A 19,440-nucleotide genomic window follows, 5' to 3' on the forward strand; every position below is an offset into this window, starting at 1 on the left:
CAGAAAATGACGTATTTCTGTGTTACCAGACTCAATAGATTTATAGAGTTTATTTGACTGCATGATGTATTGCATTGGTTGCCACTGTTTGGATTTAGGGCTCATTTTTCATGTTTCTCAATAATTTGTTGTTTTTCTTTGACTGCCAGTATGACAGCACCCCCCCCCCCCCAACACACACACACACACCAAAAAAAAAAAGAAAGAAAAGAAAACAGAAAAGCTCGAGCATGAAAGCCCCATACAGTTTGAGAAACCACTAGGAAGTATGTACAGCAGTGTGTATTTTGCGTAGCATTAAATCAATCCAAATTGTATGACACAAGTTGGATATCCCCCAAAGTCCCACATGTGCATGTCTCTGTGTGTGAATGGTTTTAACTTGCTGGATCACCGAGAAATTTGAACTGTTGAAGCCCTGGGTGTTATTCAATTTATAGCACCTGAAAGCCATTGATTGATTGCTCATCATCATAAACCTTGCAACAGAAAAAAAGAGATGTTGTTCTGTTTTGTGAAAGAGATGTACAGATTTCACTCTTTGTTATGGAACAATGTCATGTTGTGTGGTTTATGAGGTTACATGAAAGTAATATTTGGTCAAATGAAATTCAATCAGTATTAATCAGATTAAAAAAAAAAATCAGATATTGGGGTTTGTGTGGAAAACCATAATAAAATCTCAAACAATTATTTATAAACCATGCTGATCTGCTCAATGTAAAGAGATTCTAGATTTGCAACGAATACAATTGTGTACTTTCCAGTCTGCGTGAATATTTGCCACCAGCGCGCGAATATTTGTGGTTTTCCGAAAGGATAACAGCACGCAATCATTTCACAAGTGTGGGTCACCCTCTGCTACCCCTCTTAGGCACGTCCTAGCGTGGGTAGAACTAGCGGGGCATGAATGAAGTGGCTATGAATGGAACCGGGCCTGAAGCTTGGACTATAGGCCTACCACGTGTGTATCTCTCAGTAGAGTTCCAACAAGTCCACCACTAGAACTAGTCCACCCCAAAACAGAACTCTCTTCCCATAGTGTACCTCCCCTCTCTCCTCCTACCACCTACCTACCTACCCCCCCCCCCCCCACCATACATCTGTAAAATTGTTGGTCGAGTACCCATTGTGCTACACTTTGAGAAGGAACAAAACGGCATTTTTTTCTCACTTGAATGAGATAACACCAGATCTGTATTCAAGATGTTTACCATTCCAAATGCACTTTTTTTGTTGCGGCATGCCAAGGTCTCTTGTACTTTTTCCTTAGTTTTCGAAGTAAAGCAAAAAGTATTCTTCAATGGTGTTATCTCGTTTAAGAGGATTTGTTTATTGTAGAAGATGTCATAACACTGATCATTGAACTTGAGAGTGTGTTGACCGAAAAGAAACCTTGTAATCTAGTTCAAATAAGTAAGATTCTTTTTTTGTGTGTGTCCTTCATGAGAAGTGTTTGAGGGCTTAGCTGATCATAGAAATATAAGTTCCTACTCTTGTATGCTCTTCCAATGTCTGTTTGATAAGTTTAAATATGTCTTTGAGTTTGTCTCTGTGTATGGGGGGGGGGGGGGGTAAGGATTCTATAGCTCTTAAGAAGATGAGTAGCAAGTGTTATACACTATTGTTTAAGGCAAGTGCCCTCATATTTTACTTGTGAGTTCTGGTTATCGTGAGGGTATGTATATATGGCAGCGCTGTAGGCTTGATGTCATGTCAGTAATGATAACTCTATGTATTGCGTAGTGACCCTGAGGTCATGTGACCTGCTAGTGGGGGATATGATCTGTCATTTGAGCGGCTGTCTACATCACGTTTACACTGTCTGTGCGTAATGGCACACAACCAACAACTGCAGGCATTTAGGCTGTTGAACCTCAGCCGTGCACGTAATTGTGACAATTTTTTTTTCTTCTTTAATAAGCCATTAGTCCTACCCCTATGAGTGTATCAAATGGCAAATTTCATTTGGGAAGGGGGCAGTATGGTATGACAGGGAAATACAGAGAATAGATCAAACTAACAAAAAATGCTCAATGTATTTTTTTTTAAAGCATATAGATCTAACATGTCTCGTCTTCCTGAATATGTAACTCATGAAGGGAGTTCATGTATATGTGTACAAGCTCTATCTTTTACAATGAAAACCACAATTTGTTTGCTCTTCTGATATTGCAGTCATGTAAAGAGCAGGCACACTTAGGGATGTTTACAGGATGAAATCTTACATTAGATACATCTCCGAATCAAGCTCGTTGTGAAAACACCATTGTTCAAAGCGAGACGTTCACAGATTGACTCATAATGGCGATTGCGTGCCATGTGGGGAGGGCTTTTTGACTTCGACAAGCTACCACACCAGAGCTATCATCCACAGGACTTTGTTTTCGGGCCTTTAGGTACCTGGGCAGGGAGAGACGGCTATGGAAGTGAATGAAAGACATTCCCAGGTGTCGTCTGCGCAAGCTAAATTCCAGGATGTCTTCATCATTTAAAGGCAATCATGGTTGACCTGCTTCGGTGTTCCTTTCTCCCCTTGCTTGGTTTGTTTTAAAAAAATACCCAAAAAGGGGAGAAAAAAACAAATTCCTCTAGGCGTGCCCTCAAGCTGAACTCCAGTAAATGGCGAGGGTTGTAAACAGGGAGGGGGTATAAGGAAATGAATGAATATCTCTTGCATTTCCGTTGACTTCAAACCAAAGTTGCATATCATCAACCATCGAGGCATTTTATATGTTGTTTACTTCTTGATGTCTTTTAAGAGTCTCTCTTTTTATTATTATCATTTTTATTATTCAAAGACAAAGCTGATGCTGCAGACAAAGTTGCGTATAGAATATGAATCCTCAGGGTGACATGGATAGGCGTACTTGGGACTCTGTAGTTCCTTTGATATCTCTTCGTAACATATCAGGAAATGTTTTATTCTTCAGTCTACAGCCAGAAAAAAGGTGTAGTACCTAAATGCTGATCAGAGTTGACTGCGTCACAACAATCAGCCTTCCTTGATTTTGAAGTCATGCCTGTACCCACTCCGAACTTCGCAAATACATTTCTGGATTCCAGAGACTTCTTCTCGTGATCAGACATCACCATGTGCATCAGAGCATCCCCGGCAAAGCAAACATGCTGTACCTGTCGCACTTACAAAACTCTATGTCGCTTTGTTATCATGAAGAATAGGTAATGTGATAAATGCTATGTAATGTGCTCTTCCCCCCCCCCCCCCCAAACCCGCTTCAAGATGCTTTGATCATCAGAGCTCAAAGGAAATTCTTATAGATTTATATCAGAGAAGGGAAGAATGGATAAATGGAATGATAATGGTAGGATATTTAGGGAAGGCAGAAATAAACAAATATTTTGTCTGCACGTGTTCAAGCATGTGCAGGCAAATTTACCTTTTTTTGCAAGGTGAAAATTCAAATATTGACTCTTCATGGAATTTTTTGTTATGACTGATGTTGGGGGGCGTGGAAGAGCAGTTCCTGGTAGGCACTATGAAAGCAATAACAAAGCTCACTGAGTATATGAACACACAGATAATGTGAAAGTCAAGAAAGGTACGACATGACCTGATATTTCAAACTGCCAGATTATCTTTCTGAACCAGCTTAGACGAGTTGGTGGAATTTACTTTTCACAGGCATTTCTAATGATTTTCTTTGACAAATGTATAGGCGATCTTTCACTACCCAAACAGTATAAGTGATCTTTCACAGCCTAAACAGGGCAATGCTGTTCAGGTAGTGAAAGATCACTTATAGAGTTGTCAAAGGAAACCGTGCACTCAAGCTTGAACATACTCTTTATGGCATCGACGGCAGTAAATGATATGATGCCGCCTGGTAGAGCTGGCAGAATTGATGGTACAATGTATGTTTAACCTCCATTTATGTCTGCGTCGTTGCCTTGATTCCATTGGACGTCATTTGACTGAGTAGGTATGAAATGATGCTGGTTACGCCGTGGAAAACGAGCAAGTGATTTTTTTTTTCAAGAAATGTCGTCAGTGACGTGGACTGGGATTCCCCAATATTACGACATTATCATGTGAAGCTAAGAAAGTAGCGGCACTTGCGTATGTGCTGCATGTCATCCGATGATGCTTCCCCACAAATGCTGGGAATTGGCTGTCTACTTGCTCCATGAATATCCCCTCCTTCCATTCTTTGTGACAATTTTTCAGTCGGCAAAAAGTTTCAGGAGAGATAATGCATATGTGCGTTCTCCTGCGTATTTAGAGGGATGCTAACTCCGAGGAGATTTAAAATTTGGCATAGATTTTGTACACCATCCCGTGGGTTCCGGCAGTCAAAGAGTTAAATGCCATACAAGGCTACACTTAACCCAGTTCAAACCTAAACTTCCCACAATGCTGTGGGAGACATTGCTATTACTTTCATAAAGAGAGTGGGGGGGGGGGCAGGTTTGGACAGAAACTCTGGTGCAGTATTGTCTCCATTAATAGTTGGACATATACCAGCATGTAAATGAATATGCAGGAAGTAGATGTACAGCTCAGAGTCTATAGCACATTTCATACAGTGCCATGAAGCCATACTAAAGGCATGGGACTCAAGAGCTCTTTCGCAGGAGCAGGTCTTGGCAGTGCAAAGAGCTCACAATGCTTAGAGCTCGCAATGCTTTTATAGCCCAGATTCGGTATCTAACAGTGGTACTTTTTAACTCTTTCATACACACCCACACCCAGACACACAAACCTGGCAGCATGGAATGTATGTATGAAATTAAATCTGAATTTGAATACGATAGCAAGAGATGTACAAAGCCAGGTATTATTATAATGAAACTGCACTGCTACTGATGATGACAATAATATTGATCACAATGATAATTATGGTAATAATAATAAAATGATGAAAATAATGATGATAATGATAATAAAAGTATTAAAGGATAATAATTACGACGGGTATATTTATTTCTCACTTCCTCCTCAAATTTCAGCAGATCATCCACACTCCCTTTCTACAGTAGCTCTGTTTCTATGTGTTGTGAGAAGTGGGGCAGAAGTGTTAATGGCTTTCTCTACCAGTAGAAATTATGTTTATCGTCCCAGGTCATGGTGCCTTTGGCCATGAGTCCAGAAGGGGAAAAGAGATGTTTCAATCGCTGTTTTATATGGATTTATTTCGAATCACTTTCTGCAAGGGGACAAAGTGATAATCTGTAGATTTTATTGCTTCTATAGGTATAAGTTTTGGGTTGTAAAAGTGTTTAACATATCAAATCAAGCCCACCTCATGACAAATAGGTATTGAGTGTCTATCTTGAAGTGTTTGCGCTTCTAGATTATTACAGTCTCGTGATGTTGTACACAGATCTCTTTCTCGTTTTCCATCTAATATAAAATGCAGAAACAGACTTTCTCAGTTTGACCGATGGAAGACCAGTTTTTAGGGTGAAATAGTGGGTCGATGCATTGTCTTCTGGATGTTGAGTGTTTGGGGCTGAGGTGGCTCTGATTGAAAAGCAGTCCCCAGTCCAGAGAAATTAGCATCACATCAGCTCAAGTGATCTCCTCCTGTCCACTCCCTGCAGTGAGGCTTGTTGTCATGGCGATGCCTGCAGGAACCAAACACCTGAGTGAGTGAGGTGGTATCACGGGGAGATGGTATGTCAGGATGGCAAAGAGGAAGCAAGTGTTGATAGAACATCACTCCGGGATTTAAGATGCATAGGTTTTCAGACACCTGACGGACATTCCTGGTAGAGTGACAGATTCACTCCAGCCCCCCCCCCCCCTTCTCTTATTTGATGGCATAACTTCATTACTTATGAAATACATTTGCTAATGTTGCACATGTATCACTATGTTAATAACATTATCCTCCTCCTCCTCCTCCTCCTTTTATTCTCATCCTCTTCCTCTTTCTCGTACCCTTACCCTTTCTTGTGAGATATTCTAGATCTAATTGCCATCAGAAATCTGTGTTCTGCAGGCATTTCTAAGTAGGCCTAATTGTGGTACATTTAATGTATCCACGGTTTTCTGGCTGGTAGCAGCGGGTTACTTTCGTTTTCATCTTGTGGCAGATCAGCGACAAAATCTTTACCTTGAAGAGGGTTAGATTTTTGGGTGCTTGGTTTCACACCTTAGCTCCGTCTCATGTTTTCAATCTTAACTTGTACAGAGACTTCATTGTTTTCAGCATTTTCATTGCATTGAGTTTTTTGGACCTGTTGCATATTTTCACTTCTGGGAAAGGATAATATCTTTGTTCCCTGCCAAAGAAACCACAGGCATGTTTTAGGCTTGCCATGAACATCTTAAAGCTCTGGCACAGTTTGGGAAAATATCACACACAAAAAAAGTAATATGCATACTTTTGTGTTTTAACTGTCTCTCAGTCATTATGCAGAAGATAAGGTGTATACACCATTTCTTACAACCCCCCCCCCCCCCCCCACGAACAGTGCATCAGACCCACATAATAGTTGTATTCTTGTTGGAAATCTCAATGTATACAATTTTCGTCCAAGATTTATACCTACATATTGCTGCAGCATAGTGGTAATCTTCGTAAAATTTTACCCATTCACATGCTTAAGGATGCAGAGAAATATGCATAATTCACTCTTTTGGGGCACAGCAAGACCAGTTTCTTCATTAGTTAGTTAGCCTGTTTCGAGGGGAGGGTCACTTCAGTTTTTGATTTTGCTTTAAATTTTGAGGAGTGTGGTGAAGCTGAGTAACAGCCACAAATATGTAAGGCACAAGACCTGATCTCAACCAGGGTCTGATAGGACATTGACTTTACCTGTGGTTTTAGAGGTGTAATGACCAAATTATGGTTACTATATGGTATATCATAAATGTTTATGAGTTTGGTCATATTACTGACCGGGTATGCTTCAGAGTACACCCTCTGTGATGCACAGTTTCAGTTTGGTGTGTTCGCATCGTCTTGCACTGTAGAACACCACTGGACACGGAAACAATCTACGATACGTAGTTGTCAATAAGGATAACTTGGCTATGTTTTGTTTTGTTTTTGTTTTTGTTCTTCTTGTTTTTGAAGCGTAAAGAATGTGTAAAGTATAAAAAGAGAAGACGGAGTCATGTACATTGTAGCTCCCCTTGCAGCAGAAACTATGATGATGTACAGCTTTTGATATTGAAAGACTTTGAACATCATTGCTTGTTGCCACAGTTTTAGGGTCAGCCGGAGTGAGAGTGGCAAGTGATGGTAATGGCAGGAGTAGTTCGCATGAAGTCAGGTCTCATCTGCCTTCCCACTTTAAGGCTTGTCTTCCAGGAGTGCTGATTGGTTTTGAAGGCAAGGGCTTTGACAGGTTCCCCTTGGTTCTCTGGACTGAGAGAACACCAACACGGTCTCCCCTCGGGCCACTGGGCTGGGTGAGATGTCACTCAACCCACATCTAGCTGGCTCCACTGGACTCCTGCTGGGCGAACACTCCAGTAATGCAACCGAAATAAACCCACTGCTACCCATCCCCCCCCCCCCCAAACAAAAACGAAAATAGTCCAAATCACACCTATTTGTGTCGTGAATTGAAATGCGTTTTCGATGGTTATAACGTGGAACAGCATAGCCCTCTATCGAGATGCCTCCAGCCACGTGAAGGGTTGTAATGCTTTGCTGGTTGAATCTTATACTTATGGAAAATAATTTGTGTACTGATGTGCATTTAAATATATTTGTGTATTTATACATTTGTCTAATCATAGGGTAAAGGTACATAAGAATGTGGCTGAATACAGCTATGTATGTATCAAAGTATACTGTATGATTCATGTTCATTTATAAAAACAAAATCAGACAGGAAGTTGCATTAGTAAGATTGCTACATTATGGCCCCAAATTTCCTTTCTTCCTTTGCAGCAACAACAACAACAGTCCTCCGAGCAGCATGCTGGCGCTGGACCTACCAGTAGGGTCACTGTCCACTAGCCTCAACCTTCCAGGGGGCACCAATGATGCGCCATCCCCGACGACGGAGGCCCCCATCTGCAAGCGGGTGTACATCATGGAGGGCCCTGTACAGGTGTCTGTGGGACTCCACGTCCAGTCCCGATACCTCATCCTCCTCAACGACACGCTCATCGTCGCCAAGCCAAAGTGAGTGTCTTCTACGAAAAACAAAGAACTGCGAGTCTTTTGTTCGGTCTTATGCCAAATGGCAGGGTGGAGAAGTACAGTGAAGACAGCGGGGCCCCATTCCAGACAACACTGACTTTAATTGCAAGCTGATAGTAACTGCAACAGCATTAGCAATTGCAAGTTGACAGTCAATTACTTCTCCAATTTCTGCAATAAATGGCTTGACTGCAAATAACCTGTTCAATAAGTGGGTCTTATCAAAGAAGTATTGATGCCATTAGTATCATGTTACCCAAACTAGGGCAGAATTGAAATTTGGGAAACTAGTTTCTTGTTGTGCTTTAACAAATAAGTTGGTCTTTGCTGCTCTGTTATGATAATAACAAAAAGCACTGCCAACTGAGAGTCACATTTTTTGCAGCTAGACACGAAGACGGCACTGGATCATTTTGGATTTGACCTTCAGAAATCTTGAGTCCAATTCCATCAGTCTTACTGGCTGATTAAGCAGTTTGGTTAGCACTCATTTGTTGATGAGGCCCTGAAACAGTACAGGGTATTGATGATACAACCATATCTGCAGCTGCTATCAATCTTTTAATGAGTTGATTGCCGCAAGTTTATCTGTTCATCTTCTAGCTTCAGACAAAAATCTGCATTTTAAGTCTATGTGAATTAAATCACCTTTACACCTTGCTTGAAGTACAGTATGACCCACATGAAGGCTAAAATGCTTGTACCTTCCAGCACATTGTGAGTGCGCACGTGTCAGATTCAGCACTAAAATGTGTGCCTACCATTGTCATGTTGTAACCCTAAGGTTCCCTGAAGATAAGACTAGGACTGAGCAAACTGTGTTCCGTTTCTGATGAGTTTGTTGAAGATCTCATTGAAGATATCCTGGAGCTCTTGTGAGATAAAAGTGGTACCTAGTGATGCTTGTAGTCTTTGCTTACTATCGATAAGATCCTCCAATTCTGATTGTCAGTGTTGTGTCACTGTCAATTGCATCAAGATTGTGTCCACCCCCCCCCCCAACTTGCCAAGGAGCCTTTGTGTTTGTTTTGTTTTTGCTATGTCCTGCATTTGTACATTCATATATAGCTAAGACATGCTACATAGCGGAGACATACTTGATTACTTGCACTTTTCATTGGGAATTTGACAAGCCCAAATATGATAATGTTCCAACAGTGGTCTGTACTTAGCTGGAAGAAGAACAAAAAGCTTATGATTCCATGGCTAATTATGTGTCTTGTTGGTTTCTTTCCCTCAACCCTTTCCTCTTCTTTGATTTCATTTCTTTGTATTAAATAATTCCTATCTTCTCTCAATCTTCTTTCATATTTGTTCCTTCTTGATTTCACTTTTTTTCAACACTTCCACTATCTCTCCGACCCCCACCCTCTCTCTTTCTCACTATTCCTATGCCTGCTGCTCTCTCAATAACTCCGCGGTTCACGTCTGTCAGGTCGAGTACGTCCCTGAGGCTGAAGCAGCGGCTGCGGGTAGGGGAACTCTGGCTGAATACCTGCATCGAGGAGGTCAGCGAGGTCATCAAGTCACATGACTGCTCCTTCGTCCTGGGCTGGCCCACCACCAACGTGGTCCTGACGTTTGGGTCCAATCAGGAGCGGGAGCTCTGGTGGCAGAGCCTCAGCAAGTGAGTACTGCTTCAGGATTTCCACCTCGTTCTCATCTTTTCTCTTTCCATCCATCATTCTGTGTTTTTTGTTCTCTATCCACTTCTTGCCATCATTTATGTTACCATGTTTCCTTTTCTTAGTGTGTGTTTGCATACTCCTTTCATCATTATCTTTCCCTTTTCCTCTTTAAAATGTATATCATATCTCTCTAATCTTTATGTACCTCAACATTCTTTCATCATCATCCTCATCACCACTATCGTCACCTTCTTCTCTGCCTGTTTTATAGCATAGTATAACCTGCAAATCTGCATTGAACTGAGCCGATACGGTGAACAGGGTTCATAGTGAGGTCACTTGTCAATCAAAAGCAAAATAAAAAACAAAACAAAACAACTGAAACCTCTCTTTGATTCAATTCTTGAAGTAATGCAGGGGATTTCATCAGAGCATCCCTGAAGTATCGGGATCAAATGTTACATGCAACTAGCACGGACAATTGAATTGTTTTCCTGGGGAGGGGTTGTTGAATCCACCGCGATTTGTTTCATGCTTGGAGACAGTACAGTCGCAAAGAACCCACCATGGGGAGCCCAGCGGTAACTGGATTATCCAGGTGTCACGGTGTCACTTCCGATGCAGTCCCAGGCCTTCTTTAACCTGCGTCTGATGAGTGGGGCCACAAATGAGAACAGTATGGTGGAGGAGGAGGTGATGGGAGCCCAGGCAACCCTGGCATCTCGTACACCACCGCCACCTCATGTGCAAAAAGCAGGTTTAGATTCAAGGCCAGGCGACTCCAAAATAGGGATGATCCCTCCCCCCCCCCCCTTTTTTTTTTTTTTTTTAGTCAAAGGGGTAATGAAGGAACATGGGATGATTGTAGAAGAAGTAGAATGAAAAAGGAAAGGAGGAACTTGGTTTCAAGTAGAATGATGAGCTCAGCAGACTGCAAATCATGCAGTGGAGAAGCTGACAGATCGATGCAAGGACTTTGTGGAGTTAGAGAAATGAACCTCCTCAAGACAGACATGATTTGGGAAGAGCAATCTTGTGTCGTACGTTAGGCCCCCACTGTATCTTTACCAAAACATCAGTTTCATGCCTTCAATCCCAAAGGTAAACACTGGCATTACTGCACTTCCACTTTATATCATTGCAGATGGCAGACACATTTTCCCCAAAAGTCTCTACAATCACTTGTGAAGGGTGCAAAACATGAGAAAGGGTTGTGTGGTATTTTTTTCTTGTTTTTTGTTGGTTTTTTTTTTAAGAAAATAAAGACAAGAACTCTGACCGAATGAGAGAGGGGAGTAAAATACCGGAGGTTGAAGGTCTCGAGGAGATAAAGCACACTTTGTGCAGTCTGTGAGCCAAACTTGATGGCAGACTGATTTTTTTGATATCTGATGGAGTTCTGCCAGGATGCAGTGCATGTTGCCTCCCCTTGACCCTGGTTGGGTCGCAGTCGTGACCTTTCCTCTTATAAATTCTGCTGTGTTAAGAATGGAACCCACTGGGTTCAGACTGCTGAGCCCCGGAGGCCTTAGAGATTTTGGTGGTGGGTGGAATTAGATAGAAATTTTCCTCTCTGCTGATTGAGTTGATATTTTGCCATTACCCTGGGAATTTTATTTTCTTTTTAGTTCCCCAGTCAAATATGCTATGAATTGTACATCAAAATTGTTGGCCCTTTTTACTCTGATTTTATGGTATTTGTTAAAGTTACTGAAGACTTTGTGTAGTCCATGTTAGCGAGTTTCCATCCAGATTGATAATGTCATGTTGTCTTTTCTCTCCACTAGGCACATCGAGAGCAAGAGGAAAGAGGATGAGGGAAAGTCTGTGCATGTCAGGGTGCTCAACCGGGATCCTGAGTACGCTGCTTATCCGGTAAGATCCTTTCCCTGCCCCCCTCCCCCCTGCAGTGACTCACTGAATTTTGTATTGCGGTGATATTTCTTTGAAATGCTCGTTGAAAGCTGCGCACACACAGCCACACATGATGACTTACGTAGAACCAACGGTTGCCTACGTCATGTAGTATTTCAGGATAGAAGAGGCTTCAAGTGTGTGGATTTCTTAAAAGCACACGATCATCTTGGGGCCTATCCAAGGCATTTAGTAGGGATTTCCACCTAAGGACTACAAGCCTCTGTTTTAAGCAAGCCTCAAGCAGGCATTGCTCGCTTGGCCCAAAGTCAGAATCTCCCCGGCGCGGGACAACGTGCAGCGAGACATCAGCGTCACTTCCTCTTCTTCCTCCCACATCCTCTTCATGTCTCATTGGCCACGGCAGCCTGCAGCCTGGCTGGCGAATCATACCACGTCATTCTGTTTGCCCCCCCCCCCCCACATTCCCCACCCCTCCCCTAAGGCACCATCATATCCACATTTCATCTATAGCTGGCAGAATCTTCTGATCTGTTAGAGCTATTGAGAAGAGGAAAATGTCACTGTTACACACTCACATACATACAAGAGCACACACACACACACACACACACAACAAATGGTCACTGATGTCACTCGCAATAATTAACTGTGTTCCTGTCATTCAGAAGAAGGTGAATGATGAATGCTTGAGTGAGAGAAGGGGGTGATGACACACACTTTACAGGGTGAGCCTATTAGCCTCTAGATTTAATACTCCAGTCAGCTGTATCTGGTCATTGGTCAACGCCAGCCAGTCCAGCCGGAGAGGCCGTGCAGCCTGTGTGTGGACTGTGTCCAGTCCATCCCAAGTCACGCCATGGCTTTGGGAATGTCCAGCAGAATAGCGGACACTTAATCTTGCACCTTGTAGAATACTACGCAAGTTAAATTTTGGACACACATGTTCTGTCAAATGAGGGCATGTTATGCTCTTTATGAAGAGGACTGTTTGTTAATGGTCACCCGCAAGTGGAAGTGTAAGCGTTACTAAATGAAGTGATTGTGTTTTGTCTTCTCCCTGCCACAGTCCAAAACGCTACAGGTCGGTTGCGATCAGCGTGCCAGCGACCTGCTTGATCTGGCCCTGCAGGAGTTTGGCATGCCAGAGGAGGCGAAGAAAGAGTACCAGCTCTGGGTCCAGTCAGGACGGGAAGACTCTCTCTATCCTCTCATTGGTAAGTTGCACTTATGACCTTTTTACCCTCAAACTTTGTTGTAACAGAGTTGTTCCAAACGCAGCGAATAAGTTCATTTGAAATAAATGAAATATTTTTTTGTGATGAGGTTTCAAAAGGAACCTATATATGCAAATTGGTTTGATTCTTGAAATGATAAGTGTTTTTTTTTTTTTGTCTTGATAAGGAGATAATTATACCATATACATCTTTTCTACAGCAGCTGTGATTATGTCTTCTTAGACAAACATTTACATTTTCCTTTGTAGAAACAGTCTTGCCTGTCTTATGTTTTACAGTAAGGCAATCTGCATGTACTATTTGTGATGTGTCCAAACGCTGGAGAATGTATTCATACAGGTTTCAGACATCATTGTGCAGCCATTGGCATGGATCTTAATGTATCATTTCATGTAGCTTTCTTTCATACATACAGTGGCATAATATGATATGCAGAGCAGGGACAGAAAATACAAATAATGTGGGAAAACCCTGAGTTTTATGACATAGAAAGATTTATGTGAATAAGGCGAGGCCAACACCTGACATGTTCGTCAAATTGTAATGTTGTCAGCTGTGGCACTATAGCAACTAGTTGTTACACAAACATATGCATGTTAATAGCACCCCTGGCAAAATTATTTACACTTTCCACCCCTCCATGGCTCTTATCTTACACCTCCTGTGTAACCTCACAGGTCACGAATACCCCCATGCCATCAAGATGAGCCACATCCGGGATGCGCAGGACAAGCAGGAGGATGCCCTCTACCCCTCCACCCCGGAGATGGACCACCTGTCGTCTGCCGAGAACGAGCTGCGGGAGCACCAGTGCCAGTTCATCATCCGGAGACGAGGGAAGCCGGGCACGCCCCTCAGCATCGGTGAGTCTCTCTCTCTCTCTCTCTCTCTGGTAACCATGGCAATGATTCATTGCAACCTCACAGCTAAGCCCCATCCTGATGTAGCATCCACAAACGGTAGAATGAAATGATTCTATCCACATCTACCCCACCTATGTCCACTCTCTGAGACCAGCTATAAGGGAAATTTTAGGGAACATCCATTATGATGGGGTCAGATGAAAGCAGGAGAAATATCTAGTCTTCACAATAAGTTTTAATTGATGCATACATGTTGTGACATCAAGGCAGGCTTTAGATGTCAATGTTCTTCATGTCATGAGATACAGATACAAGCAACCAGCCTCTGACTAGATAGATACATTAATGTGAGTTGATAATGAATAGGGATTTATCCACACGAGTAGACATTTCATGGATTCAGTTGTATGTCATCAATCTTGGGCAATCAAATGAGAGAGCAAACATGCCATTTCTCTGATTTTTTTGTGGGGTTTTACTGTATTTTCATGTAGAAACCTTCTTTGGAAAAGAGAGTCATCCATGACCTGTAGTAACCTTCTTTTAGCAATGAAGTGTAGTAATAAGTGTGTAGCTCCATATCAGGCAAATGCCAGTAAGTACATACCCCATTTATAATTCTTTTTTTTTTTTTTAACGACTAGAAGGATCATAAGATTGCCTTGTTTTCTACCTCTTGTAGATACGTCAGCCATCCAGAGGAGATTGAAGAAGGGCAGGAAGTCTCCCTTTAAGCTTTCTTTCAAGAGAAGCATCTCAAACAAGGAGGGCACATCCCCAGCGTCCTCGCCCCTGTCGCCACATGCAAGGTGAGCATGACCACACCCCTCACCTACCCCTTTTCACCCAACATCCCCAAGGTTCCCAGGATTTGCTGGAATCAACATGTACCAGGATTGTCAATAGTGACTTTGTTTGGATTCCTGCAAAATGTACCACCACTTTTGGTGTTTGCATACATGGAATGTCTGCACCAGTGCTTTGTAGGTGATTGCACTATTAGCGGAATTTTGTCGACTGCGGTGCGAGGTGAACCAGTTGGTTGCAGCTGATCAAACATAACAAGAACACACAGAATGTTTGAAATGAGAAGTTATTTTGTGGTTAATCATATTCATTATTGGTGAGCAGACATGTTTTGAAATGTCCTTAATTCAAGTCCTACAAATGTTTTAAGCAAGCATTAAGATGATACAAGTGTAGGTGACAATGTAGTTCAAAATGTAGAGATCTGAGAAGTCATTTTTTTCATCAGTAGGATTATCTGAGATGAAATGATCAGTGGTTTTAGTTGAATCCTTGGAAAAAAAAATGTACATTTTAGGGTTCTTCATTACCTTTGCTTGTATACATCTCTTAACCCTATTCTAACTGGGCTATTTGAGACCAAGTTTTTACTGGGGGGGGGGGGGGGGGGGTCAATTTGACCCCCCCTTCAGATCTCGGCCGCCGATCGCGCGATCGCCGCAAAATTTTGCCTGTACATAGAGCCGGATGTCAACTACAAGATTATATGGTCATACAATAGAAAAAGTTTGATTTTATATTTTTTAATAAATTAATTATGCAAATTAACGCATGAAATCATATTTTCACCTATAACTCCATTAAAAAGATTGAAGGATTGCTAAATTTTTGTGTCAGAGTTCCTCAAGACATATCAAACAATTTTCTTATAAAAAAATAGCGCAATCAAAGTCAGTTTCTTTTGTTTTGTATTGTTTTGTTAATTTCTTATGTATTTTATTGTTTTTTCGACCTTTTGTTTTTTATTGTTTTTTTGCCAAAATTTGTTGCAGGCACTTTTCCAAGCTGATCTACAATAGAATTGATTAATTTCAATGGTTAAAAGTTGAAATAATCCAATTCATATCAATTAAACAAAAAAACACAATTTGCATTGGATTTGCACACAAAATCATGAATTTGAGCTGTTTTTGGGTTGACATGCATATGCAAAACATTGCGTAACTTCAGAACGGTGTACCCGGACGTCGCAAATTTGGTCTCAAAATATGCGGGAGACTTCAATGAAAAAAGTCACAAAACGCCGCGGCAAAATCTTTGCGCGTTGCGGAATGGTGGCGCGAAATGTCGAGGGGGGGGGTCAATTTGACCCCCCCCCCCCAGTTAGAATAGGGTTAAAGACATTGAGACCTCCAGAGCAGTTATTGATGAAGAATGTTTTTGTCACTCTCTCTGCAGGTTATTTGGTCTTCCACTGAGTATGGTGTGCCCAGATAACACCCTCCCTAGGCCCATCATGGACCTCTTGGTCACCCTCTACCACCAGGCCCCCTTCGTGACGGGCGTCTTCCGCAAGTCGGCTAACGCCCGCATGTGCCGCGAGCTGCGTGAGGCGCTGGACGCAGGTGACCAGTGCAGCCTGGAGGACGTGTCCGTACACATCGCCGCGTCTGTCCTCAAGGTGAGATGGACATCCTTCACTGGTCTTGTTTGCTGGGTGATTGGTGCAGAGCTGTCCATACATGGTGTTGGCCAATTTGATTTCATATCTCGATTGTAGTCAATGGTGACCAATGTCACAAATTTCTGTCAGGGTTCAATGACTACCCCGTGATTTCTCAAAAGTCAAAGTCAAAATCAACCCCCTTTTGCTGAATCCTTCAGTGCTGAAACTTGTGTGTTGTTATCAGTAGATCCCCCCTGTTTGCTCTTTTTAAAGAGCCATTTAGACAAGTGTCACTGCACTTTGTTGGTATTCCTGGCAAAGTGCTTGCCAAGTGTGATAACCAAAAGTAACATAAACATTGTATATCCATTATATTTTGACTCAAAGATTTGTGTTATGATGCATCAGTTATCAACATAGTTTGAAAATATTATGTTTAGTTTTGAGCAACAAAACTCAAAACATTAGAAGAATAGATGCTGATTCTTGATTTGTGCCATCAAAATCAATATGTAGTGAACTTGAAGCAACAAAGAGGTGAAAGTACTATTGAAAAGATAACTAGAAGTGAGTTCATTGTGATGAGGGAAAAGATCATTGTGCCAAGTGGACTGTGTGTCTTTCTGTGGTTGCCCTGAGTAAGTGTAGTGGTGATATCTGATTCATCATATCCTCTACTCCAATGTCGAGCCCCCAAACCAAATTTTCCCCCAAATTGAGATTTATGGGGGGGAAGCAGGATGTTGACCAATTGTCAATTATGTAATCACACACCTGGAGGGAAGAGAGGGGAGAAGGGGGACGACCATGTCCCCCTGCCCCCCCCCCCCCCCCCCTCCCTGTCAGCCCCTGCAAGCCCCTGCACTTTAGACTCATTCCACATTTCCTGTAGAAAATTTGTCAGCTGCAAACAGATCTGGATTGAATCACCAACATTTTCAGTTGGTGACAGTTTAATGTTTCTCCTTCAGCACTTTCAAATTCAGGGATAGGTAGAAGTCCGCAGTTGTCTTCAAATGTTTAAATTAATGAAACAGATGCAGTGGAGTTAGAACAAAAGTTATTCCCTAAAACATGAAAATGAGCTCTCAGAGGTTCAAACACTCTGTATCACTCAAAAAGATACTGAAATGTATCCATTTGTTGTTTCACAAATGATGAACGATAGATATTTTTTTTAATAGTTGGGATTGATTTCCAAATACAGTATTCATCGCATAATCGGGCATCTGATAATCGGGAACCTCGCTTAAATGACATACGCTTCCCAGAAACATTTCCAATGCACGTTATTTTCACTGGATAATCGGGCGGGGACCTCTGATAAACGGGACAATTTTTCTTCAAGCGATCTTTGATTTTGTTGATATTTTACACAAAAAATCTACCAAAATACCACAACAATATTTCAAAGATTCCCTATCAGTTGTCGTTTACATCGAACTTACAAAGCAAGCTTCGGACTGGTGTGTTTTGACCTCCGTCCATCCAGTACACGTACATTTCAGCTCGCTGCCCGCCTTCGCTTTTCTGTACATGTAATGGCGAGCTAGATCGCTACAACACAATACACATGTACAGTGCAGTGATCGCGGCAAGTAAACAATCAAGCCGTGATGATTGAATGATTGAAGGACTTTTCATTGACGTTCCCACATCAGTTCTGGGTAATCATTTCCCATGGTTGTGGATATGTATTTATACAGAACGCCCTACGTGTCCCAAGAATTCTACGAATGTTTAAGAAAGTGCTAGCTTTTAATCCACATATTTTGTGTTCGAAGAGAGGTGACAGAGGAAGAACCCGGTTGCGATTACTCTACATCATTGCGAGAATGCAGGGAGAGCTAGAGGGTCGCGCCGAAGGGTAGCGTGGTTGTGTATTCATGTACATGTACAGTACGTCAGTATGCATGTGTGTGTGTGTGTGTGTGTGTGTGTACTACATGTACATGTCATATGCCGTTAGTGTATGGTGAGTGCTCATCGCGAAATCGGGCACCTCGCTTAAAGGGGCCGTGTTTGCTACTCCCAACCTGTCCCGATTATGCGATGAATACTGTACCTACACTGTTACTTTACATTCAGCTATCTGGTAGACAGTGTGAGTCACTTCAGTGTCCCACTGTTATTTTGTGCTAGGCAATGTTCTTCTAACATCCTCCCTTTTCTCTCCCCCCCCCCCCCCCCAAACACAGGACTTCCTCCGAAGTCTTCCCGACAGCCTGCTCGTCTGCAGTCAGTGCGAGGAGTGGATCGCCACCGCCGACATCGCCGACAAGGATGAGAAGCTGAATGCCGTCAAAAGGTGAGATTCCGACCAAGCTCCATTGCAAGCAGAATCACTCCTGAGAGAAAACCAGAATACAGTGTACAAAAGAAATTTGATGGATTTGAATTGAATGCCATTGGAAACGGAGTTTTAGCTTACTTCAGGGATACCCTAGGAATGAATGGCATTAGGTAGTTTTTGTGTCAGACTTAATACCCACATATAATTCAGACTACCTGTCAGCTCTGTATGCACTCATGCAGTTCTGTTAACTTTGAAGTTGATAGTCCTCCATATATGGGTACATTGTATTTTCAACCCAGTCGGAAGCATAAAGAGTTGACAGAATGATCTGCGTTCTGTAGGACGTATGAAATGCTACTCAGCTATTACAAGGTTTTTTGTGTTCTTAAGAAAGTTAGGAACTGTTATTCAGGTATTGCAACAGAATATCTTTGTTCTGTAGTAAATATATAAAATGCTGCTCAGCCATTGCAGCTCCATTGTGTACTATCGGTCCCTAGTGAGGTGACTTAATGTGAGGTTGTATTGTTAAGTGTGAGGAGGTCTTATTCAGTGTTACTTTGAATGCAAACATTTTTCAATCTGATCTTCCTCCTTCCAGCTTGATGGAGCAGCTGTTAGACATCAACATGGTGCTACTCAGACACATCTTCTGTGTGCTCCACTACGTGTCGCTGCACTCCGACGAGAACAACATGACCAGCTACAACCTGGCGGTGTGCGTAGCACCCAGCATGCTCTGGCCGCCGGCCAACGCCATACCGTCCATACAGGTTTGCCACTTCCCCCAGTCAGTTCAGATTAAGAAGAGGAACTGTTGTACAGTCACCATGCAGCATTTGTCTGGAGATATATGTCAACACATTCCAAAGACATCCGTGCAAAGTCACAAGTCAGGCTAAGAATTTTGGTTTGAAGTTTCTTTAAGTGAATGACTCAACATTTTGTTAACATATGGGCATGCCTCTACTTTTCACGCTCAATTCAATTCAAGAATGAGA

The 19,440-nt window shown here is 42.2% G+C and overlaps 1 protein-coding gene across 1 annotated transcript in view; it reads left to right on the top strand.

The window, feature by feature from the left end:
* Nucleotides 1–19,440, top strand: part of LOC140243096 (uncharacterized) — a 205,940-nt gene that overhangs the window by 181,096 nt on the left and 5,404 nt on the right. Inside the window, exons 11-19 of the mRNA XM_072322829.1 lie at nt 7,872–8,108; nt 9,562–9,753; nt 11,542–11,629; nt 12,699–12,846; nt 13,545–13,730; nt 14,413–14,539; nt 15,936–16,158; nt 18,342–18,451; nt 19,041–19,212. Of these exons, the coding sequence (XP_072178930.1) occupies nt 7,872–8,108; nt 9,562–9,753; nt 11,542–11,629; nt 12,699–12,846; nt 13,545–13,730; nt 14,413–14,539; nt 15,936–16,158; nt 18,342–18,451; nt 19,041–19,212 (1,483 nt within the window). The remainder of the gene's footprint in view (nt 1–7,871; nt 8,109–9,561; nt 9,754–11,541; nt 11,630–12,698; nt 12,847–13,544; nt 13,731–14,412; nt 14,540–15,935; nt 16,159–18,341; nt 18,452–19,040; nt 19,213–19,440) is intronic.

The sequence above is a fragment of the Diadema setosum genome, chromosome 19 (assembly GCF_964275005.1).
Source record: "Diadema setosum chromosome 19, eeDiaSeto1, whole genome shotgun sequence".
NCBI classification, from domain to species: Eukaryota; Metazoa; Echinodermata; class Echinoidea; order Diadematoida; family Diadematidae; genus Diadema; species Diadema setosum.